The sequence below is a fragment of the Amblyomma americanum genome, chromosome 7 (genome assembly GCF_052857255.1).
Source record: "Amblyomma americanum isolate KBUSLIRL-KWMA chromosome 7, ASM5285725v1, whole genome shotgun sequence".
NCBI classification, from domain to species: domain Eukaryota; kingdom Metazoa; phylum Arthropoda; class Arachnida; order Ixodida; family Ixodidae; genus Amblyomma; species Amblyomma americanum.
Genome location: NC_135503.1, coordinates 80,839,243 through 80,865,400, shown reverse-complemented (window position 1 = coordinate 80,865,400; position 26,158 = coordinate 80,839,243). Strand labels below are relative to the sequence as shown.

The 26,158-nt window shown below is 46.0% G+C and overlaps 1 protein-coding gene across 1 annotated transcript in view; it reads left to right on the top strand.

The window, feature by feature from the left end:
* LOC144097855 (uncharacterized) overlaps positions 1 to 26,158 on the top strand; it is a 91,910-nt gene that overhangs the window by 26,927 nt on the left and 38,825 nt on the right. Inside the window, exons 2-7 of the mRNA XM_077630467.1 lie at positions 1,368 to 1,470; positions 3,302 to 3,416; positions 6,515 to 6,622; positions 10,861 to 10,926; positions 13,699 to 13,854; positions 23,700 to 23,768. Of these exons, the coding sequence (XP_077486593.1) occupies positions 1,368 to 1,470; positions 3,302 to 3,416; positions 6,515 to 6,622; positions 10,861 to 10,926; positions 13,699 to 13,854; positions 23,700 to 23,768 (617 nt within the window). The remainder of the gene's footprint in view (positions 1 to 1,367; positions 1,471 to 3,301; positions 3,417 to 6,514; positions 6,623 to 10,860; positions 10,927 to 13,698; positions 13,855 to 23,699; positions 23,769 to 26,158) is intronic.

The following is a 26,158-nucleotide window of genomic DNA, read 5'->3' as shown; positions in this document are numbered from 1 at the left end:
AACCACTGAGCCACCGCGGCGGGTACGTGGACACTAGAATCCTGGCTTCAGGAAGGTACCTTGCTGTGCTATCTACAAGAATGACGGCCGACGCTTCCTCTGTAAGATCCTCGTCCTTCACCAGGCTTCTACGAACCAAAACTGTGTTGGCTCTGCTGTCTCTAAGCACTAATATAGGACGGTCTCCTATTTCCCAACCACAACCGGCACTCTTGCTTTCAACTTGGTTGTTCCACTCACCGCCTCATTTTCCAGCGGCGTTTGCTTTCCTTTCAGCTGTGGAACTTCAGGAGGTGTGACAAGTTCTGCCCGAGAGTCGACAACGTATGCAGCTCGGTCCTGCGTTCTGTATCGGCACTCATCCAGAGTATGACCCCTCCTCTTACAACCTTGACACACAACCTGTGTCTTTTGAGCTACGCTACTAGTCCGACAGTCAACTGCAAGGTGTCCCACCTTGCCGCAGAGAAAACACCTTACTGGCACCTTAGATGCACCGCCATATGCTCTTGGTTTTGTCGCATCTGTCTCTGGGACCTTTGTGTTTCCTCCCTTGCCTTACTAATATTTCTTAGCCCTTGATCCTCGAGAAATTGGTCTGCAGTATCGGCAAACTCTTCTAGTGAACACAGCTTTCTTTCTTTCTTTCAGGAAGAGCGCTAGCTTTGAGCTGCAACACGCTAAAAATTGCTCTCCACGTAATCCTTGTCGTTGTCTTGTTCTCTTCTCCACCAATCATCTCTTTCCACCTCACCGAATGCTTCTTCTTCACCTTCTTTAGTCTTCGGTTAATCCACGCCATCCTTGTCGCCAACCTCATCGTCTTCTTCCAACCTCTTTCGTTCATAATTTTATCTTAGACTCCCTATTATATGTGACCCTGCACCGCTGCAAAATGTTTTCTCTGGTGATAACAAATTTTGCAAACTAGAAAATGGACAGCTAAGTTGTGTCATTCCAGAAGACAAACTGCACTCTGCAGATTCAAACAAAGATAATGAACATCCCAAAATGACAGGACTTACACACATATCTTTTTGTTAAATTTTGTTCTTTCCGTTCTGTATGCACTGTAGAAAGAGGACTTTTTTGCTGTCGTATAAAAAAAGTTTTCGTTCTCACAAAGCAAGGCTGAAAGCAGTAAATTTTGCTCCATGCTACCAGTAGATACCTTGCACGTTTTGGGCAGTAATTGAAAACTACCTCTTCACTGTTTGTCCACCTGTCCGGTAGCGGTCGCATAAAATCAGGACGGAGCTGAAATGCCTTGTCGCCGACAAACATGCGAGGCAAAATCGTGGTTGACCCTGGCAGTTGGGCTGCCCTCGGCAGGTTGAGCTTGCCTTTCTGAAGCCTTTTACCAACAGGGGAGTCCTTGAACATCCCTCAGTCCCTGAGGCACCCAGGAGCACCGACAACTACCAGCCTGAACTGGTATCTGCTATCAACTACTGCCATCAATATAAAAGAGTAGGTGCCATGCAAGGAAGCATATAGAACTGCACGTAACGTGTGTGCTACATTGCACATGATGCTATGGCAGAGATTTTAAATCCTTTAGTACTGTAATGAATTAAACAGAACTAACACTGCCATACCTTGTATAGTTGAAGCAGAGGTTTCCAGACTGCTTTGGTCGCTTTTTGTGTGTTTACCATCAACTGCACCTAAGCAGTTTGGAAATTGCCACTGTTGCCAAAAGCCTGCTACCATATCACGCCATTCATTCTCTGTTGGATGCTGTAATAAGAAAGGCACGTTTTGTATTGCTACAGAACATTCATCATACAACTCCTGTTACATGCGTTTAGAGCAGTATCCAATGTGACATTTTGACCGTTTGTGCTCGGCATCAAAAGCATGTCACATATGTGCCTGCCAAGTGATGTTGGAGTAATGCTAACTATATATGACATACCAGAAACTTACAAGGCAAACGAAAGTGGCAAAACAGCTGAAACGACGACGCAACTCGCCGTTGCTTCGCCTGCCGCGCGCACTGGAGTGCAATCTTTATCGCCAACTACTGTACTCCAACCGTGTAAGTGCTTTCTTAGCCCGTCAAAAATATGTCTGACATATTAACACTCCTGCTAGCATTGTGGCTATTAACGAATCATCGTCTTCCCGTTCATCGTTACTTAAATTTCTTGAATCAGGCGCAGCATTGTAATCTGTTTGAACTTGCCGCCTTGTACCTTTGTTTTGACTTGTACGTGTACATATTATTTTTGTTTATTGTACACAGCACCATGCCCACGATGTATAAGACCGACCCAATTTCATAATTAACACTTTGTTCTTTCATTTTTTTCTCTGTATTATGTATGATGTGAACACTTCAGCATTTTTGTTATTTGCTGCCCCCCCCCCATGTAATGCCCAGCCGGGCCCTTCGGGTACTTAAATAAATACTGAAAACACATAAAGAACGTGAAAAACGCGACGAAAGGTAGGCTCGCTCCTTACGAACGAGCCGTGCGATTTTGCGACACGTCCCCATCCACAGTTTGCGGAGGCAGGGCGAGGGGTCAGCCGCCAAGATACATTGCGGCAGGTCACTGGTCATGTCATTTACCTTCATTGGGCCGGCTGTAGAAATCCAACTGAGTTTCATACGCGACAGGCAGGCATGCCATCGCGCGCAGCCTACGATACCCGAGCAGGCTTTATTAATATATTTATTGCGGCGGCTAGTCGTTGTTTCACCCTTAATCCTTGCTGATCAAAGTATGGCTGTAGTATGGCAAACGTTCTCACTAGCGACTACACCTACGCGTGGTACCGCACTGCGATGTCAAACAAAAGTGCTCGTTATCAATGATATGCAAGAAGACACTGAACGGAAAAAGTTAAAAGTTAGAAACAGTGCAAGCAGTGTGCAAAACCATGAAAGAGAAAAACCACGCAGTCCTCGCACTCAAAACAACACGATTAAAAACGGCCGCCTGCGAGGCCTAATAGCGCTAATAGCTGGATTGGATCGTCCCTTTTCGTATCTTTTCACGGTGCTCGGGATGTGTGCGAGAAAGTTGCAGAAAATAAATCCAAATAAAAAAATAGTTTATTGTTTTTTTGCTTTTTGTTTAAGTGGCGATAGTGGCTTTAGTGGTGGTTTTTAAAAGCCCGCTAGAAGGACCCACTTTCGTATCATCATCAGCGGATTGAGAGCATCAGCAGCGCCTCTACTTCTCGCGGACGAAATTTGAATGGCCAGCGAGGTTCTTTTCTTGAGTGCGCATGCAGATGCGCGCGCTTGCACTGCGCGAGGCGTGTGTGGTTAGTATTTTCTTAAGCACAGTTGGCTAGGACCGTTACTTCCAGCTCGGTCAGTGCCCTACATTAGAGCAGCAGAAGTGGCGTCGTTTACGACGGACTCCGAAGAGCGCCTGCGGCGTGTCGCGCGACTGCAAGAGGTGTGTATGAAGGGGCTCTTGGTTTGTGCTGCGCCGAAGCTGTGCTGCCCCGACCGCTGCTCATGGCCTTCGAATTCGTGCAGAACCCTTTACCCAGCTCAACTAGCGACCTACGCTAACTGCTGCCATACGCGCCTCCCTGCAAGCAGCGGGTGGACTTTGCTGGCCATGCAGCGCTGTTAGCGCTTGGTAATCCCTGCTGATAGCTCAGGAGCTGTTTGCACCGCGGTCGCACTGTTTCTATCGTTGCTGTCACTGAACCCCGCCCCCCCCCCCCAAAAAAAAAAAAAATCTAATAGCTTTGGGTATTGACAAGACTGTGCATTTGATGTTACAGTGCCGTTGCATGTTTGTCGCGAAGATATTATCCATGCCCTGCATCCGACTCGGCACATAGATTATTGGAGGCTTCGGGAGCCCACACTGTGTGCAGTTTGGCTGAGAAAGGCATTACTAGCGTCGCGCCGTAAAGGGCACAATTAATTTGGTCAGGTTAGGTCTCAATTCCAGCAACTAGCGTGATGGTTTCTTCTTTGCTCTTAGTTGGACTGCTGAGCTGTCGTTTAAACGCACGCCCCTTGTTTCTTTTTACCATAACTGTAATGCTTCGAAAGCCATATTGACAGAACTTAGTGGGAGCATGTTATATAGCTTTCTTGTCATAAACTAGGTATGTTGCTCATTTCTGGACAGTTGGGGTTGTTGTCGGGCGTTTTACTTTCAAGTACTTGTGAAGGACAGAAAAAGATAGTGCCCTATTTCAGCAATCTTGCTTCCTGAAGGACTGTGCCTATGTCTCGTATTTCGGTTAGGTGAAATTAAAACCATTGGCGATTGTCAGAGATGGAATAGGCACCTATATAGTAGTAATCTGAGTTGACAAGTTTGTGACCCTAGATGCCTGTGTTGTGTTAAGGGTGTTAAGTTTGAATGCTTTCCTTTTAAATAAATGTCTTTCATTCTTATGCCATTTGAAACACTTGCATTCAAGTGCTCTAAAAATTGCCTTTGTTATATGTTGGCAGCACAGTTTATGCTTAAATGGTAAAACTTAAGATCCTGCTTCAAAAAGTATGTTATCTGCAAGCGACAAAGCAGGTGGTCATTTTCACAAGTAACGTGTGTGTGTGTCTGTGCGTGTACATGTGTGCATTTGTCTTTAGCGTGTGTGAAGGTAGTTTGAAGCTAGGGTAATCTTAGTTGGTACTGTTAGAATAAGATGGTTAGTTTCTCTGATCTCTTCCTAACAGTTGTCCATTTGCAAGACCCCCAAATTAGCTACCCTGTTAAGCTCCATTCCTACCAGAAAACTAGAGATTACAGAAGGCATCCCTGCCTTTACTGTAATGCACTTGTGGAAAGCGCTGGTCGTCCTGCTATTACCAAGAATTCACCTGCAGCCTGTGGCAAGTGCTCACAAGTTATGACCTCAAAGGCCATTGTCAGGATCATGGATAAGTGCATTTGCCTCTCATTTTTGGAAATGAGTAGAGGTTTGTATGGAAGAACAGAAAGCAAAGTTTCAGAAAATTGGAACGTCCACGAATAAGGCTTCGTCTAGGGATTAAAATGTGGTGCTTGTTGCAACTGCAGGATTCCCAACTTGGGTGGGGGCCATTTCTGTTGAGTCTCCCGAGTTTCTTCTTTTCATGTGGCGAACTGATGCTTTAGCACCAGCGAAAATCTAAGCTAGCATTCTCACGAAAGTGTGCCGACGAACCAAGTGAAGGAAAAGAATGAAATGTCACTTGAGTTTTAAAGAAATACCAAACTTGATTTCACTTTTTGCTGGGCAACCTGTAGAGTAAGCTGAGAGAGTCACTTTTTTTAATTTTCGTCCAGGATGCTGAGTCTGTTTATAGAGCAACAAAGCAAAATTTTCTAATAGAGCATTAACATCATGAGATGCAAAGAAGACAAGGTCTGGTGGCTGAAGCCAGACATGTTGAGTGGCAGGTAGCGTCTTCTATGCCATTGATTTGCACCCTCATATTTTGTAATAATTCTATTTTGTATAAGTAAAGCTGATCCGGAGTTCCCGGGTTCTAACCCGACTGCGGCGGCTGCATTTTTATGGAAGCAAAACACTAAGGCGCCCGTGTGCTGTGCGATGTCAGTGCACATTTAAGATTCCCAGGTGGTCGAAATTATTCCGGAGCCCTCCACTACGGCACCTCTTTCTTCCTTTCTTCTTTCATTCCCTCCTTTATCCCTTCCCTTACGCGCCAGTTCAGGTGTCCAGGGATGTATGAGACAGATACTGCGCCATTTCCTTTCCCCAAAAACCAATTATTATTATTCATAATTTGTTGCCAAAACTGTACTATTTTTATGCATCTCACTTGACTATTTTGCCATGGGACAACATGTAATGACACTGATTTTTTCTGAGCTAGTCTGATAAGTCAAAACCTGGACTATGATCAACTGGTTTGAGAGTGCAGCAAACACGAATGGCCTGTCTGAAAAAAATTTTACAAAGCCTTGCATGAAATGCTTGCCAAAGGTTTTGGAGGTACTCAGCACAACGTTTTCAAAGCAAATGCACCATGTATACAGTCCTCTTTAGTGTCCCTTTAGGACACTTGGAAAGGGCCAACATGCGTATAAGCAAAGGGCTTTATGAAGACTTTTATGTAGTATTTCCCCAGTGCACCTGTCATTTGGTCGCCGCGGTGACTCAATGGTTATGGTTCTCAACTGTTGACCTCAGAGACACTGGTTCGGTTCTAGAGCCAGTGTACTGTGCAATGTCAGTGCGTGTTCAGAACTCCAGGTGGTTGAAATTGTTTATCCCTCCACTACAGCGTCCCTCCTAGCCGGAGTCTGTTTGGGATATTAGACCCCATAAACCAAAACCTAAAACCTACCTGTCATTTGCGTGGCACTCTAGTGAGCTTAGAGCAACAGGATGGATGTTTGTATTTCTTTTCCTAAGGCCTGTCTGGAAAGCCACATTGGGAGTGGTTTGCATGTGCTTTGCGTTCTTTTGTGCTCATGGTGATTGCCGTTTCTGCAATGGCAGGTAGTCATACCAGGTACTGCAGTGTGGTTCTGTTTTTGACATTGCAACCTTTTTCTGACTTTTGTTTCTGCAGGTTCGTGCCCGGTCTCGTGACTTCGCCAGCAAGGTTAGAGAGCAGGTTGCTGAAAGGAGGCGCTTGGAGCTGGAGGCCATGTCGGGAAAAGACGAGCTGCAGCCGAAGGTAATTCACAACACATTGCGTGTGCAAATAAGGGAGTGATGTGGGCCTGTTGCGCAGCAGGTTTCCTGCTTAGGGTCACGTCGAATATATCAAGAGGCTGTACAATGGCCAGCTCCTCAATATATGGCATTTATGCTTGCGAAATGATTTGTTGATGTATGTACGCGATCTTTAATGTCTTTTCGGCCATGATGTACAGAATGATTGTTTAGATTCGTAGCCCTCTGCACGGAACAAGGCATTTGGTTTAGGCAGGTACACTAAGTATGTAAGAATGAGGGAGTAAATACTAAGATCGTCCCAGTATGTAGGCTTCAGTATAGTTTGTGTTTGGGCTAGTTGGTTTAACACTGGAGTAAATTGCAGGCGCTGCATAGTTTTGCAAGAAAAGAACAGGAACCAGGAAAGACGTTCCACACTGTTAGGCACACAAATTACATGTTATTGAAAAGTTTTGTTGGGACCACTCAGTGAGTTAGTTGTACATGACTCAACGTGGTCCCGAAAGTTTTGTTGGGACCGCTCAGTGAGTTAGTTGTACATCACTCAACGTGGTCCCGAACCAGCCTTTTCTGATAACATGTACATGCTTCTTGTAATCATATGATTTGACTTTTGTTATACTTTGTGCTTTCTTTTCTTCATGCCTAGAATAAACCTTCAGTTGGTAGTGTGTGCCTAACAATGTTGAACGTCTTTCCTGGCTTCTCTTTTCTTGTAAAACTATGCAGCGCATGCAATTTACTGATGTAGGCTTCATAGCTTGCAACGAAGTCTTTGATTCTGCCACGATGTAAGAATATATTTAGATGTTTAACACTATGCTCGATGGCGCAACCAGATCGTTTGCCGCTCCTCATTCTTTTGGACGTGGATAGAAGGCACCACGTGATGTAGGCTTGTCAATTTGCCGAGCTGCGGCCTTATCGACTTCCTCCAGAATCCAGGCCTGATCCAAGCATGTTTTGTAGACAAGACACGGCGTTTTACACAGTGTAGAAGATCACTGCACGTACTGAACATGCAGATATGATCAAGTGTGGCTTGGGATCCATCCAAGTCGGCAACGCAGAGGAAATTTGACTTCCTTGAAGTGGATCTGGAGCGCTCAATGCAGAATTGCGCACGGACTCTGTTGTGCTGGACATGGCGGTGCTGAAGGAGCTTTTTGCACACGTCAAATGCAGCTAGTGTGGGATGGCGGCGCTGGATCAGAACAAGCCAGACAGGCAGTATGGACTGGCCTTGAAGCTGGAGGTGATGTGCTATGTGCAGCTGTCGTGTGGAGCATTTTGTAGCGATAGCTACATTACAGTAGCATTTCGAGCCTACAGCGTGGCGGCGCCGCCACCCTGTGGTTGGTTGCGCTGCCACGCTGTCACGTGGTTGGTCACGTGGTGTGGAGCAGCTGTTGGCGGCGCGGTGCCGTGGTTGGTCACGTGACCAGCCACGTGGTGCGGAGCAGCTGCTGCTGCCGGTGGAGCAGCACGCCGGAGAAACCGAGCTGCCACAGCTGTGCACATGCGCCTTGTCAAGTGGGACGAAGATGAAGAAGGAACGCCCAGCGAAACGGAGCGGCGAAAGACTGATTTTGCAATTCAACTGATCAAGTTCCACTCGGCCAGCTGTAGCTATCGCGTCACTCCTGGTTTAACCAGAGCTAAACCGCCGCCAATTTTTTCGTCTTCAAGAATCAAAGGACCTGGCAAGATCACCCCTTTTGAGGTCATCAGCCTTGAAAAGCATTCAAAGCATCAGGAAGGGAGTGACTGCCCTATCTTATTTCTGTGCTGGAATGAGCCTCTACCATAGATGTCTACGCCACAATTCTTTTCAGGCACACCTCAGAAAAGTGGTCCACGTTTGTGAAGACACTGCAGCAGCCTCTGAAGCTGCTAGTGTCAATGTCATCAAGGACTTGTACAAGGATCTTTCACAGCCTCCTAAAAACATCGGTGTCATCTACGACGGCATGTGGATGACCAGGGGACTGTCATCACACATTGGTGTGGGTTGCATAATAAAATTGTACACAGGCTTGGTGATTGAGTATTCTGTTCAACTTTTGTCTTTGGTGTGCCTTTGGTCCCAGACCTTCAGATGAAGGCTACAAAGATTTGTTGGCAGAGCACGAGTGCCAGAGGAACATTGACTATAATGCTGGATGCATGGAAGTGGAGGCAGCCTTTGTAATGCTCAGGTGTTCGCTCTCCATGAATGGGCTACGTTACACAGCACCTTCGCCTGAAAGAAGAAAACATCTATGGGTTTGTCCCCATTGAAAACGACTGTCTTAGTCATGCCCACAAGCTTATGGGGTTTGCCCTGTAGAGCTTAGTTGAAAAGAGAAAGGCTCCGGGCAAAACACTTGGAGGCAAAGGAAAATTTCCTAAAAAAGAAATTTTTTCAAATTTCAAACTACTACAGGTATGCCCTCCGCAGCCATACTCTTGATGTGCTGTAAATGAGGAAGGCAGTACAAGCCACGATCCGCTGCGGTGGCTCAATGGTTACGGTGCACGGCTACTGATCCGGAGTGGCCGGGTTTGAACCCGACCATGGCGGCCGCATTTCGATGGAGGTTAAACGTTAAGGTGTGTGTTGCGATGTCAGTGCACGTTAAAGATCCCAAGGTGGTCGAAATTATTCTGGAGCTTTTCATTGGGGCACCTCTTTCTTCCTTTCTTCTCTCAGTCCCTCCTTTATCCCTTCCCTTGTTGCGCGTGGTTCAGGTGTCGGCTGATATGAGACAGATACTGCGCCATTTCATTTCCCTAAATAACAGTTTTCAGTTTTTTTTTCAAGCCACACACATGGCCTCAACAGACAGTGCTCCCACCCACTGCTTGTGTCCCGATGGTCCCAGCTGTTGGTGCAAATACAGCTGCTCTATCACGAATCGTGAGGAGCCCTTATACATAACGGTGCTCTTCCGGATGATATTTAAGGAGTGCTAGAGCCAGTGTTTGCTCGACTGAGTGATGGTGCCTTGCTGGAGAGATGTGTTGATGGCAAGAGTCAAAATTCGAGTGAGTGTCTGCACTCTGTTATTTGGACCCAAGCATCCAAGAACAATCGTGCATCACTGCTCAGCGTGACCAGCGCAGTTGCCGAAGCTTTTGCAGTCTTCAATCAAGGCAGGAGGGAAACAAATGACAGAGTGGCATTTGGCCCCGACTGCAATGCAGGCAGTTGCCGCCTTTGTTGGAGCCTCGAGGAAGATTAGCAAAGTCTGGAGAAGTCAACCACAGCCTTTTTGAGCTTCAACACAAACAAGAGTCTCTCCATAAGGCACAAAGCAGATAGGTCTGTGGATTACAGACCCGGAGAGATCTAAATCACCATCAGCTTGGAGCAAAAAATGTTTCACTAGGCTGTCTGCAACCCCCATTTAATAACCAATGAAGTACTAGTAAAGTATTGTCATTGCCTTGGCTAGATTTGAACTCCCAAATTTTGGTGAATTTCTAATAGCAGACACTATCAGTTTTAGTTGACATATTCACAATCCAAAGTAAATGGGAAGAGCATGTCATTTTTACTGGGAAATATCATACTAAAGCTACGGACCGTTCATCATGTAACATATGGTCAAACTAATGCAGTTCTCCGTTTCATATTTTTGGTCTGTTTCCTCATCCTTATGCAACTTTTTAATAGCTTCTTTTTGTTTCATAAAAACAACTTTTGCACCATTATCTTCAGTGAGAACTGCAGTGCCCGATGGCATTTTCTTTTTCTTTATTTAAGCCATGCATAAATAAATTGCGATTGGGTTAATGAGCTGCAGCGTTAAATAATGGCATTTTTTATACTTTACGCAATTTTTGTGGATGGCATGTCTGTAGAGGAAAACTAAGAATTTAAATCAAGTATAGGAGCTGTCTTGCTGCCGATGTCATTAAAGAGGCTCTGAAAGGGGCTCTAATAACGTTGTAATATGCCTGGGATATTAAAGGACGGCACTTCACGAATATTGTCCAGCAAGACTTTTTTAGTGCCCTTTGTAGAAGCGGAGTTATCTGTTGTCAAAATTTGAATTTCGGCATCTTCGCGCCTTTCCCTCTCCTCTCGTCACTCTGTGCACGCTGGAAGGTTGGCGCTTCTTTGCGGCCCCACCCAAGGGAGCGGAGCTGCCTGACCCGCTGGAGCAACACGGCTTATTGACCGTGGCAATGGTAGCTGGCTGACCTCTGAAAGAATATAACCAATAACCATCTCTGAACTGGCATACGCAGGTGCAAGCGACTGAGGAGGGTGCGAGCATGAGAAAGCTGCCGGAAAGGGCTCTCCAACCTTCGCGCGTGAGTGTGGATTATCTGCTGCGTGTAAAAGTGTATTTCTTGGCTCAGGTGTTCATGTGCTCTCCTCTGAAGGCGTTTTGGAGCCCCTTTAAACTTAGCAAAATGCAATGTGAAAATTCATTAAAGCTACGTAAGAAATTACCTAATTATGCTCTAGACTTTGTAAAATAACTTTCGATCAGAGACTATCAGCTCAAATATGGTTACATATTTGGAACCTGCACCTCTGGGGTGGCTCAGAGGTTATGGCGCTCAGCTGCTGACCTGAAAGATGAGGGTTCAATGTCGGCCGCGTCGTTTGAATTTCGATGGACGTGAAAACCCCAGGTGGTTGAAATTTCCGGAGCCTTTCACTATGGTGTCCCTCATAGCCTGAGTTGCTTTGGGATGTTAAACCCCCATACACTGTAAGCCATAGTTGGAATCTGCAGAGAAACATATTTGTGTGCAAAGCTTCATCAGATTCTAGCCATAAATAAGAAGGTTAGTTTTGAGACTCTCCTCCCCCCCCCCTTAAGGGAAACGGACTGGATTCAAAGAGAAGGGAAGCATGGTAGGGGCCGATAAAGTTAAAGGGGCAGGTCAGATTCTGAAATTTTCACGGATAACTTGACTGAAGCTGGCACAAGGCAGCGTTAATTTGAGAGATATGGGAGAGGCCTTTGTCCTGCAGTGGGTGTAGGCTGGCTTAGCATGTGTTACTGCTTCATGCCCTGCAGTCAGCCTACATGCTTCACATAGGCCACTGAACAGAGCTGATGCTCACCTCTGAAGGCACCAAGCCCCTTGGTAATGTCCCGTTATATCGTGGACAGTGCAGTTCTGTTATTTCGTTTTAGCACTTGGGGAATTTAATGCATGTACGCAAAATCGGCAGCATTATAGGAGATGGTTCCAGAGTCAAATTTTCTAATATTTCTTGCATGAAAATATATGAATATATTCCTTTCCGTAAGACTAGGTCGTACGCGTCAAGTAATTATGGCGTAGTAATCCTTTGGGAGATTGTAAGGTGGATGGCTACCAATAATTTCTCTAGTGAAGAGTACTGTGGAAGTACGCAACCATTTGTTGTGCTCAAAGCTAGCGTCACATTATGTCATTGTGTATTTGAGTAGTAAAATGGCGTGAAGCAAAAATGCATGCACAAACAAGCGACTACTGACGCCTCGACTACTGATGCCACCATCCTGCTAATGCTATAACTGTGCCATGCAACAAAACAACACTAGCCATGCGTAGAAAAGTATTCTTCATAGTTACCACAAAGTTTTTGTAGTTTTTTATGGCTATTGTTATTGGTTAACAAGTTAGTGAAATTTAGGATGTTATCATTTCTTGTTGAGTTGTTAGGGAGGACAATCAAATTTTGGTACAACAGGTGGTTGTTTCAGTTAAGTTGCTGACAGTAATGCACATGCTTGCGTTCGAATGAGCATAACATACTTATTTTTGTGTGTAATTTCAGAGTTGACAATTGTTACCCAGTGTAATGTGCATGATGCTCTCTTTGTGGGTTGATAAATTAAGATATCTAATGAAAGGTGTACAGACACGAAATTCTCATCATGTGGTATTCATTTATTACCAGCGAATAATTTGTAATTGGCTGTTTCAGTTTCGATTTGAACATCCAAGCAATGACTGTGACACCAGTTCTTGATAGGTGAAATGAGGCTTAAAAATAAAACATATAATTGCTGCTTCTTTAGTGGTCATTACACCTCTACAGACAAGCTGGCCTTATCTTGTAGCGAATTAATATTGTGAAACAGTGATTGTTTTTTTTTCATATCTCGTCTGAACTGTTCTGGACCTTTATGTTGCAATCATCGTTTCGCTGTTGAAACTGACAGCCCAGAGAGGAAACTCAATTATGAATTATTTGCTGTTCACAGGCAAATACCACTTGGGGATCTATGTATATTAATGTCTCTCACATCATTACAAAGTACATGCCCAAAATTTGGTGTCTGTGTCCATTAAATAGTATTCTACGCCTCACACTAGTAAGTTGAGCGGCAATGGTAGAGGAGCAAGTAGGTTATTGTTAAAGGACTGCTAAAGCTGGCTCCTGTGTTTAGGAGCATACTGCGAGCAGGTGGAAGTTTTGAATGTGCATTTCTTGCTTGCTCATGGTAATTGTAATTAAAGTTTCGTCAACTTCTCTGTGGAATGGAAAGTGGGATGCTCTCTGTGCTTAATGTTGGATTGCTGTTTTTCTTAAATCAAGGCATGCTGTGCAGCTACTCGGCATTCATAATTTATACCAGGGCAGACATAGTGTTAATGCACAGCGTTAGAGTAATTTTCGGTCATCTGAAAGCAGTGTCATGAGCATAGAAGAGTACTTTTGAGCAAGTTAAGGGAAGCGGAAAGCCACCATTGGAGAGGCAAAACATTATATCGCGTGAAACTAAGTTCTTCAGTATCAATGATTGTCATCAGATTCAACTTATACTGGATCCGGCAAGGTAAGCATGTTTCCTAAGAACGGTGAAAAATGTGCGTAACTAATAGAAAGGTTAAAAATAATCATGCTATGCCACTTTCATGTGTATAAGAGAACAAAATGCTCTCTCATGTAGATGGTAGATGGACGGAAATGGTTTAATTTCTTCGCACCTAAAATCATGCACATGACTGTGTGAACTTCGTGTTGTGCATACTGTGACGTTGTGGCCGCGACATGTGGTGCGGTCATGTTGTGACCGCTTTGTCTATTGAGGCAGGTTTTACAGAATGCAGCACTTTGCTGGTGGCTCATTGCAGATTGACGAAAATAATCTGCCAGGAGATAATCGTGTCGAAGAAGCTTGGAGCCAGCCGCCACGTCCCGTTGGCGCTTCAGAGCCGCCGTTCAGGCAGCTGACCAACTCGCCACACAGCAGCCTCAGGGGGGCGACCAGCAAGGACAGACTTCGGCAGGTGGGCAAAATATCTAGTAACACTGCAACCTTTCCTTGTTTTCACCAAGTCAGCAAGTGCATTCAGAGGAGGCAGTTGAGCATAATTGGTTTAGTAGCTGCTGACCTTTTTAAGCGTGGCACTTGCTTTCAACTTGCATCCAGGCTGCCTTAGAGCTGCTGACATGAAACTAGTGCCAGTGCTGCTTGCAGCTTGTACTGTGCTACATCGCTTCGAAAACTGCTTAGTACATGTTAATGAGATTTGCTGGGGGGTCTTTTTGTGCGAGAGCACTACATAACACGGTCCCAGCCAAGAATCTTGTGTGAAGCCTCGGAGTAACTCAGGTAAGCTCAGGTTAGTTCAGAGGAGCGTCGTGCCAGCTGGGGCCAATGGGAGGGTGACCCTGAGGGTGACCTTGGCCAAACCTAGCTTAGGAAAAGTCCATGCAGAAAAATCAGTGTTACAGCAAGTGGGTTTCGAACCTGCAGTGTGCGAACAGATCAGCTTCACTGGCCACTGCACGAGAGCACTACGCTATCAACTCAGCTGATCACGCCTCGTGTTAAACTGCAACGCACTTTTGCGCTGTGCATTGCACATCAACAACTTCCATCTGTGGCGCGAATAGGTCAGATCAGCTTAGCCTCCATCAGAGCTTAACTTAAGTAATATCGTCGCCATAAATGCTGACAACCTAGCAATGAGCCAGCCGAGCTAAACACATGCTTTCGTATGTCTACTCGGTTTGCTTTCGTATGTCTACTCGGTTTGCTTTCGTATGTCTACTCGGTTTAACTATATGCAAACCCTGCCAGTTTTTTTTGTAGGGTTGCCTTCCGAATTAGGCTACAGTGCATGTGCCAAGAATTCTCTGCAGAACTTGCTGGTATAGTGCAGGGATGGCAGTTTGAGATTTCACTTCTTGGGTGAAACAGGACTGAGACAATGAAAAGCGGGGACAATGCGAAAGCTGCTTTGCACTTGATGGTTTGTCTTGCATTAGGTGGTTTATGAAATTTGCAGGGTAATGCAGGGGTCCAGCTAGTGTTTTGAATGAGCTGAGCGACGCAGTTGAGATTGTGCAAACAGACTGCACGATAATAGGAGGTGATATTAACTATCCTGAGGTTAGTAGAGTTGATCAGGAGGCTACTTACAGCGTACAAAATGCGTCACCCAATGGAAACATGGAAATGTGGTGCACTTACGTGCTTACGTAATTGGTCCTGCAGCCTATACGTGGAACTAGTATATTTTAGATCTTATTCATGAATACTCCCGTGGCTGCACGGACACCTATAGTACTCTCGGGCATCAGCGACAATGATGCTGTTGTTCTTTGAGAGATAAATTTGTAGTGCAAAAAAATGCAAATTGTACTTGACGGCACGTTTGAAGGTACCTGAAAGCTCGGTACAAATGTAACAGCACTTTCCTTACATGCATATTGTGATTTGAAACCGGAGTCGAAACCAGGAGTGTGTACACAATTCAGAAATAAACTTCTAGAGTTGCTTGATCAATATGTACCATCAATAAATAATGACTGCATGATGCAGATCTAGGCCATGGTGTACAAAGGAACTGCACAAGATTGCCAGTAGAGTGACTGCTTACGCTACATACAGGAAAACGCCTTTGGTGCACTTGAAAAGAAAACTTAAGGAAATAACTAAACATATGAAAGATGTCTCGAAGTGAGGGAATGGCAAATTCTTTGAATCTTTTCTTTCAAGTATACAGAGGCACCCTAAAAAACTCTGGCAGCTTATGAAATTGAATGGAAAAGATGCAGCGTCAATCCACCACTCGGTAATGATTGCAACTTGATCCACAATGCTTTTACAAGCCGCCGCAGTGGCTGAGTGGTTATGACGCTCGGCTGCCAGCTCGAAAGACGTGGGTTCGATCCCAGCCACGGCGGTCAAATTTCGATGGAGGCGAAATTCTAGAGGCCCATGTGCTGTGCGATGTCAGTGCACGTAAAAGAACCCCAGGTGGTCGAAGTTTCCGGAGCCCTTCACTACGGCGTCCCTCATAGCCCGAGTCGCTTTGGGATGTTAAACCCCATAAACTAAACTAAACTAAACAATGCTTTTACAAGCGCAAAACTACAGCTAGCTGTTTGTGTTCACTTGAGCAGTGATAACTATGAAGTGCAGATAATAAAAAGATGTAGGGGACAAACACATTGATGAGGATGTTTTTTATCAGTAGGTGATCTAGATATTTCTGGAGCAACTGAATGCTTCACAAGCCACTGGGCTTTACTGCTTACCATTTGCATTACTTCCTTCATGCGCATGGCTCGTATCAAATACTCAAATGTTATTTTCACAATCTTCAGACGTGTTTTGCCAGATGACTGAACTCTTGAGAATGTCGTGCCGGGGAAAAGTCAGGCCCCTGCAGTATTGCGTCAAATTGCTGCCCATTATCACTTACTAGTAGTATAGCTGTAGAGTTCTTGAACATCTTTTCTCCACTAACATAATGAGTCATACGAATGCTTTTCCGTTACTTTCACACTCGTTTTTCTTGCGTTAAGCACTTGATCACATTTACAGATGGTCTAGCTGGTGCCCTAGACAAGGGTTCACTATTCACTGTTTGTATGTATTTAGATTTCAGAGAATACTTTGATCGACTTAGTCCCTAATTCTGTACTGCTTGTGGAATTGTCCTGGTGCAATATCAACTGTTCAGTTACTGCATGGATTAAAGAATACATTTGAGATGCCAAATGGTTGTGTTAAATGGAATGCAGTCTGATCAAGTAGACTTATTCATACTACAGCTGAATGTATTGCCCTGCACAATGATTTAACATTGCTTACTAACTGGTGGAATACTTGGCGGATAGATATTAATGCAAAGGAACCTGTGGACGTGTGCTTTAACAGAAAAGAGCTCTTGTGACTTTTTATACAGCATTAATGCAGACACATGTTCAAGTTTTTGAACACAAATACTTTGGTGTTTCCTTTACTGCCCAACTATCATGGCATCGTCATATAGATTACATCACAGACAAGGCCTCCAGGGTGCTGGGTTTTCTTTGCAGAAATGTGAATTTGCTGCTTAATGCTGAAGAGCTCTTGTTTAAAACTAACGTTACACCTTTAACTGAATATGCTTGTTGTGTGTGGGATCCTTGGCTGCAGATAGGGATTCATAATTTGGAAAGGATTCAGAATTTGGCTTTGTGATTTGTGCATGCCAATTATTCCAGGAATTCAGCATTTCAGGGTAAAAGACAGCCGTGGATAGGAATCACTGCCGCAGCATAGAGAATCACTGAGGCTAAAATTTATACGCAGTATATATCACAGTAAGACTGGTATTAATTGGGGGCATTATTTTTGCAATCCCGACCTTGTCTCACCGTGACTTGATGATGCTTATAAAATAAGGAGTGAGGGGCAAAATGGACTTTTCAGGATGCCTTTCTTTTTTTTTTTTTCCGAGAACGCTTTACGAATGATATAAACTGCCACATGATATTAGTACTACTGTTGCCTCCACTTGTGCGTTTTCTTCCTCTTTGTGGAACATGCATTGTAATCTCGCCCTTGTTCCTCCAGTGACTGTATATTCGGTTGCTTCCTTGCTTGTTTCAGTGCAAATGCACTCATACGCTCACCAGCATCAAGCAAGAATGTTGTCATTGTTGGCCGACGTAGAAAACTCGTCTGTCAACTGATGTAGGGGCACAGGGGGGAAGAAAACAACATGGCGTTCCAGTAAAACGTGTTCGTATCTTGCTCTCCGGAGTCGGATTTATTACTACTTGTGGTGGCTCCGGCACGCCAACAAGTGGACAACAAGTGGCGACGACAAGTGGAGACGAGGATGGGATGAAGACGGAATGAACGTACGACACCCACCAAGGCAAGCCGACGACTCTACGTGAGACGCAAGAACCGGCGCGACAAGTAGGTGGCATGGCGCAAGCACTTGGCGCTCAGCCATTGTTCGCGGCACCTCCGCAGTTCGATTCGAATGCGGAAACATGGACAAACTACTCCGAGCGGCTAGAGTCTTACTTCGATGCTAACGAAATCACCGACGACGCTCGCAAGCGCGCGATTCTCATAACATGTCTCAACCCGGAGGTATATGGTCGTCTCCGAAGCCTACTGGCGCCGAAAAAGCCGCGGGACGAACCTTATGGAGCAATCATTGCACTTCTCAAGCAGCACCTGAACCCGGCACCGTCGGAAATTTACGAAACGTACCGGTTTCAAACCCGCGTACAGAAAACCGGCGAGAAGGTAAGCGAATACCTGGCAGAACTTCGGAAGATCGCAGACAACTGTGGCTTCGGGAGCGCGTTGAAACGAAACCTGCGTGACAGATTTGTCATCGGGTTGCGAGAAAAGATGGTCCAACGAGTACTTCTGGCTAAGCCAAAGTCTCTTACTCTCCAAGAAGCAGTAAATATCGCCACGTCGGCGGAATTGGCGATACAAAATGTTGAGTGCCTACCCCACGCGAGCACCGCGGAATCGGCAAACGAAGTCAACGCCACAGCGTTTAAGAAGAAAACGAATCCGCAATACCGACACACCAAGGCAAAGCCGCCGCGCCCGTGCATTCGTTGTGGCGACTGCTCACACGATGCTCCCAACTGTCCGCATAAGACGTCGACTTGCTATAAGTGCCACAAGCAAGGGCACTTAGCTACAAGGTGTTTCGGTGGGGTAAAAGCGAAAAGGCCGACGAAATTTCTTGTCAACGCGGTAAGTGCCAAAGCTGGCGACAGTAGCTGCACTCCAGTCCTTGATATTTACACGGTTACCAGCGAAGGTACTGCGGTCGAGCCGGTCTACTAGACGGTGAAGTGGGGACCAGTGAATCTCGACATGCAGGTGGGTACGGGTTCGCCAGTCTGCATAATTCCTGAAGAAATATACCATTGCCATGCCAAGCAGTGGCCAGCCCTGAAGCCCACAAACAAAGAGCTCCATTGTTAGTTGGGAAGCTACCTATCAGCGGGATGCTTCATATGACAGCGCAGCACCAGAACTGCAATGCAACGGCTGAACTGTATGTGGTGCAATGCCCAGGACCTTCACTGTGTGGTAGAGATGTGATCCAAAAACTTCATCTGCTGCCCGACCAAGAGGTAGGCACAATCCTGACTCCAGATTGTGAAATCTCAAGTGTCACAGAACAACTGAAAGAAAAGTTCAAAGACCTCTTCGAGCTGGGCACAGGACTGATGAAGGGACCTCCTGCCAGCATTGCCATGAAAAAAGATGCAACTCCAAGATTCCTGAAAGCCCGTTCACTACCTTATGCATTGCACGAAAAAGTAGGAATGGAACTGGACAGAATGTGTCAGCAAGGGATCTTGTCTCCAGTCAGCCACAGCTGCTGAGCAACGCCAATCGTTCCAGTGGTAAAAGCAGATGGAACCTTGAGAATTTGTGGGGATATCAAGGTCACTGTCAACCCAGAGTGTGATGTCGACCAGTACCCACTCCCAAAAATGGGAGACATTTTCGCCACTCTCAAGGGTGGCTATTGGTTTTCAAAATTGGACCTACGTGAAGCCTACTGCCACATACCACTGGACGATCAAGCAAAGCAAGTTGCTGTACTGAACACTCACAAAGGTCTATTTGCTTACAATAGGCTACCATATGGCATTGCATCAGCCCCTGCCATATTCCAAAGGAAGATGGAAGAACTTCTGAAAAATGTGCCGGGAACGCAAGTCTTTTTAGATGATGTTCTGATTGCAGAGGATAAGAATAGCTATGGGAAGACTGTGAACAAGGTACTAGAAATCTGTCGAGAAAATGGTATCCGGTTGCGGAAAGACAAGTGTGTGTTCGGAGCACAGGAAGTGACCTACCTGGGACACAAAATTGACCGACACTGCTTGCATCCAGCAGAAAAGAAACTGGACACTATCGTGAGAGCACCAGCGCCCAGAAATGTCCAAGAACTCAGATCCTTCCTGGGCCTGATCACCTATTACCGCAGTTTTCTGCCCAACATGTCAAGTCTCCTTGCACCTCTGTACCGGTTTCTACAGAAAGAGAGCAAATGGAAGTGGGCATCTGAAGAGAAGAGAGCATTTGAAGCTGTGAAGAACTCTCTGATTAACTCTAATATGCTCGTGCACTTTGACCCCACGAAGGAACTAGTGCTAGAATTTTATGCCTCACCAGAGGGAATTGGTGCAGTGCTAGCTCATGTGATCGATGGCATTGAAAGGCCAATAGCGTTCAGGTCCCGCACCCTCACAAAGACAGAGAAGAACTATTCTCAGTTGGAAAGGGAAGCCCTGGCTCTGGTGTTTGCAGTGGTAAAGTTCCGTGACTACTTGTTGTGTAGGGAGTTCACGTTGAAGACTGATCACGAACCACCGGTTGGACTCTTCAAGGAAAATAGACCAATTCCTACTACTGCAGCATCACGCATTCAAAGGTGGGCAATTACCCTTGGTGCCTACAAATACACCATAAAGTATAAGCCCGGATCCCGCAACCAAAATGCAGACGCACTGAGTCGACTACCTGTGCCAGCCAGTAAGACTGAACTGCAGATGCAAGACCCTGACCAACAAGACAGTGCACTAGTAGCCAGCATCTTGGACACGGCACCGGTCTCAAGGAAGCAACTCGAAGACGTTGCTGGGAAGGACCAACTCATGCAATGCCTTCATGAATACATACTGGGAGGATGGCCTAAGAAACTCCCACAGTCTAACCATGACCAAGTACTGCCATTCTGGAGACGTAGGAATTTCCTCACTGCAGATGGACAACTCATCTTCATGGGAGACCGACTAGTGATCCCTGAGGCAGCTAGAAGAGCATTCCTGTTGGAACTGCACGAAGCACATTCCAGACTCAGTACCACAAAAGCTTTGGCAAGGAAACTTGTGTGGTGGCCAGGAATTGATCAAGACATAGAACAGCTCCTGCGGAATTGCCCTATCTGCCAACAGACGGCATCAATGCCACCCTCCGAGAAGGCAGCGGCATGGCCCGCAACAACCCAGCCGTGGACACGTGTTCACATAGACTATGCTGGTCTAATTGAAAACAAGATGGTGTTGGTTGTTGTGGACAGCTATTCAGGCTGGATCGAAGCAGTCGCAACAAATAGTGCAACGACTACAGCAACCATTGAGATCTTAAGGAGCATATTTGCATGATTTGGTCTGCCCAATTGTCTGGTGTCTGATAATGGCAGTGCCTTCGTCAGTGCAGAATTCCAAGAATTCATCACGAAGAATGCCATACGGCACATCCGTACAGCGCCCTTCCACCGTCAATCTAGTGGGCTTGCAGAAAGAGCGGTGAGGGCAGTCAGACTGTCTCAAGGGACTCACACGTGGAACACTCTCAGCTCGCTTAAACCGGTGGCTGCATGAGCACAGACGCACACCATCCGGAAGTAGGGGTAGGGGCAAATCCCCAGCTGAAATGCTCCTGAGCTATCGACCCAAAGGACGCCTGGACCTGCTTCTGCAGAAACCACAAGAGCCGAACGTTGAAAGGCACACGCTAACAAAAGGGAAATGGGTCCGTGGCCAGACTGTCTTGTTCCGCAACTTCGGTCTTGGCCAGCGTTGGATGAAGGGTACGGTTCAACATGTCTTGGGAAACAGGATGCTCAAGCTCAACACAGCCGGAGGACCCGTTACCCGACATTTCGACCAGGTTCGTCGTTGTGATAACGGTAGCCCTACTGAGCAGAGTGAATGGTGAAACCTACATGAACAACAGTCAAGTTCAGCACCAACCCCTGCAGCCGAAGGTCAACCCGGACGGCCCACTCGTATCCGGCGACCGCCAAACCGACTGAACTTGTGATTCTCAAACCAAGTGTGGGGGAGTGTTGGCCGACGTAGAAAACTCGTCTGGCAACTGATGTAGGGGCACAGGGTGGAAGAAAACAACATGGCGTTCCAGTAAAACGTGTTCGTATCTTGCTCTCCGGAGTCGGACTTATTACTACTCGTGGTGACTCTGGCACGCCAACAAGTGGACAACAAGTGGACAACAGTCATGTTTGGACTTTGTGCCGTTGCCTAGCAATAGCAACGCCACGCTAAGTTGAAACAATATCCATGACTGGGAGTCGAACTGGCCGTGGCCCAAACAGATCAGCTTCGCAGGCCACTATTTGAGAGCACTAGGCTATCACTGCAGCTGTGCTTTTGCACAACATTTAGTGCTTACCAAAGCTAAACCGCCAGCAATTTTATATCATTTATTTTTTTTTTTTTCATTTTGTTTTGTCCTCACACCTCAGCCATTGGTTCTTCAGTGGTTGTATATTCAGTTGCTTGCTTCCTTTTAATTGCTTGACCTTTTTGTCTATTGTATTATTGTTTCCTTGCCCCCGCCCCATTGTGATGCCTCATGTAGGTGTGGATACAGTTCTAAATAAAGGCACCAGCTCGAAGTGAGCTGAGAAATATCATTACACCAAATAAATTGAGTTTAACATCCTTAAGCACGCGCGGTTATGAGTCTTTAAGGAAAACTAGCACATGGTACTGATGCAAGCTTGGGTAAAAGTTGTCAGCATACCTCGCCATATGGAAATCTTTCCCTAGAAGATGAAACCATCAATTATAGCCTTCGAGGCTTCTGAGGTTAAATTCAGGCGGGCTTAACATTTTTGTCAAAGAATGTTATCGAGAAACCTAGAAGCTACAAAGTTGTTGGCAGCTTTAGTGTAAAACTTTGGCTGTGGCTTCTCTCTCTGTTTGAATGCTTTCGGATAGTTCATCATTGCTACTGTCCACAAAACAATAGTAATTGTGGGCATAGTTGAAAATGCACCTGGCTAAGCATTCTAGCATTCCAGGTGCAACAGGAGGTCCTGGTTAACCTTGGTGAGGCATTCGGCACCCCGCAAAGGCACCACACTCGATCCGTGTGCACACAGATTTTTTAACGTACAGCCTGCCTCCTCGCACTGCAGGCATGTGACCAATGTAACAAAGTTCCAGGAAATGCTGAACTAAAATGTTGCAGTAGTCTCTGAGGTGCAGCCCATAATTTTCCTCAGTAATTTGGCTTTGTCATGCCCCGTTGACCCTTCATAAGGGAATAGCAAATGACAGAAATCTGGTCTGCAAATGTGGCAGTATTTTACGAGGTTAGATTGCTGGAGACAGTCAGCAACTTCCACAAAATCTAAATCGGGAAGAGGTACAAAATCTCGTGAGAATCCCTATGCCTGGATAGAAAGCGAGTTTTTTCTCTTAGGCAACTCATGCCACCATGCAAACTTTTTTTTTTTTTGATATGGTTGAATTTAGCACCATTCAGCTAGCCTGCATGCCTTGGTAGCTCTATAAAACTAGTAGACTTGTCAGGAATGCGAAAGATGTTTTTGTACGAGGTGTACCGAGGCAGTGCTTCTTCTCAGATGTGTGAAGCTGCCGCTGTTGCATACTGGTTATGGTGCTCAGCTGCTGACCTGAAAAGACCCGGGCTCGATCCTGGACGCAGTGGGAGCATTTCGATGGAGGCCAGATGCTGGAAGCCCGTGTACTATGTGATGTCAGTGCACATAAAAGAACACCAGATGGTCAAAATTATTTGGAGCCCATCACTACAGCCTCCCTGATAGCCTGAGTCGCTTTGGGATGTTAAGCCCTATAAACCAATCCAAACTAGCTTCTCTGAGTGTATCTGCCCCAGAAAGAAGCGTGTGCCATCTCACTAACCCATTTGTGGGCTGCTGGTTCATTTGAAACGTTGTTGCATGTTTGTTCTATGCTCGCACATGACTGACTCTTGCTTTGTTGTGCAGCTTATGCGCCTCTGCTTTATGCTTATGTTCACTCGCAGGCAAGAAACTAATTTTCTCTTTATTTAATACAGTTCTGCCGCCAGGTTTTGCGGAGTCCTGCCTCACCACCACCTTCACCACAAAGCCAGGAGAGCCCTCAGGTTTGTTGTCTCCCCGCGTTCCCCAGTGCTTGTGAGTGGTTGGCACTTGGCCTCCACTCCATTGATTGTTCAGGCACTTGCAGTAGTGTTACAGTAGTTTGACTGTCCCTAAATTCAAACAGGGGAAGGTAGCATTTGCTCACTGGCTTCCAAATGCAGGAAGCAATGGTAGGAATGCTGCACCAGTTTACATGGTTCCTATCTGCGCCACAGAATCTGCATGCGGCATGTTGCAAGTTTCACAGTGAAATCGGGCGAGTGCTTTGCCCATCTATGTTTCCAACAGCAACAGGAACCACACCAAATACCATACCACCTTGCATGGCCTGTTAGTGTGGTGATGCCTGTGGATGCATTTCATGGTTTTCTTGGGGTGGCATGGCTCTTATACAGTCACTAAAAACACACTATGAATGAACAAGTGAAGGGTAAAGACAGGGTTTAAGAAGCCCACTTAAATGCATTTCAAAAGCACATGCATAATGTGATGGCACCCATGTACTTGTCTGCGCTATTGTTCTTGCTAGAGTACACACCATTTAGATTGCCTCTGGAGCATACCAGATATAAGGTCCTGCCTCTCCCCTCTCTGCTGCTAAGTCTTGCAATTTTAAGGTTCTAGACACCACATTCAAATTTCACTATGACATTGTCCGTCCCTTCGTTTTGCATTCTTCATCCCTCCGAGCTTCTCATTGGTGTCGCCGCACATTTCTTGATTGCCTGCTCCCGAATTCGCGGTTCCAAACTGCATGCTCCCTTCACTGCATTTTGGGTACTAGCCAAGCAGGCCATTTAGGCATCAACTTCAGCCCATGCTTCTGAATCTTCTGTATATCTTGTCTTTTTGTGAATCATCATGATGGCGCCATTTTTTTCACGATTACAGGTGAACCTCGATATAACAAACCTCGATAGAACGAAGTTCGCGATTGAACAAACTTTTTTGTTTGTTTCTTGCTTCCATTGAAATGCATGTGTTTTTTTCCACGATTTAACGAAGTGGATGCAACGAAGTTTTTGGGAGCACAGAAAAACTATTTTGGAAAAACTCCGCCACTTTATGAAGTATATTCAAATTTTATTTTGTAAGAAACATGTTTGTAGAGGAAAATGTTACCCCACTACGGCGCCCCGGGCGCACAGACGTGTAAATAGTGCCCTCTCCGACGTTTTGCCGTCTAGAGCAATGTTGTCACTCCAATCCGATCCAAGCCTAGTGCGTCTCTCGTTCGTTGGCACAGGAAGGCACGCTGCCACAAGAAGTCATTTCTTTCTCTGATCGTGGTGCTCTTTTGTGCAACAATGAGTGGTGCGCCCCGGAAGAGAAAAGTGCTTTCTCTTGATCTTAAAGCGAAAATGATCAAAGAAGTAGCCGCCGGCGAGAAGAAAGTGGCGGACAGGTACGAAATAACGCTGAGTACCCTTTCGACCATTTTAAAGGCGAAGGACAACATATTGTGCGCTGTCAGCGACAGCGGCCTGAGTGGGACAAGGAAGAGGCTGAAAGCAGCCACGTACGGCGACGTGGAGAAAGCCACATTCACGTGGTTCATGGAAATGCGCGCAAAGAACATGCCTCTGAGTGGTGCCATACTTCAGCAGAAAGCCCTGGACTTTGCAAGTGTGCTTGGGTGTGAAGAATTCAAGGCTAGCAGCGGGTGGCTACAACGTTTTAAAGAGCGCCACAATATCGTTCGCAAAGCAATCAGCGGTGAAAGCGCGGAGGCGAATGCCATTGGAGCTGCTGATTGGCTTCGTGACCGCGTTCCAGTTATCCTCGCCCGCTATGACATCGCGGACATTTATAACGCCGATGAAACGGCATTATGCTATCGCCTTTTGCCGAAGAGGACCCTGGCTCTGAAAAATGAACGTTGCCATGGCGGCAAGCAGAGCAAGCAACGTCTAACTGTGTTGCTATGTGCGAACATGGATGGAACGGATAAACGCAAGCTGCTGGTCATCGGAGTTGGTGGAAGACCATGTTTCATTGGAAGGTCGATGCCCGTCAAGTACGTCAGCAACGCAAAGGCTTGGATGACACGAGCCCTGTTCAGCGACTGGCTTAAAGAGCTGGATGAGGAAATGGGGCAGCAGAAGAGAAAAATCTGCCTTCTCCTGGACAACTGTTCAGCGCACCACGTTGACGCGGAGCTGTCAAACGTCGAGCTGGAATTTCTTCCCACAAGTTGCACATCCCTGATCCAGCCATTGGATCAAGGTGTAATCAACAGCGTGAAGTGTGCTTACAAGAAGCGCATGATCGAGAGAATTTTGCTCAACATGCGCCTTAAACGCGACACCAAGATTGACGTGTTTATGGGCATAGAAATGCTATCTGCGTCCTGGCAGTCTACGAGCAAGGAAACTATTGTAAACTGCTTTAG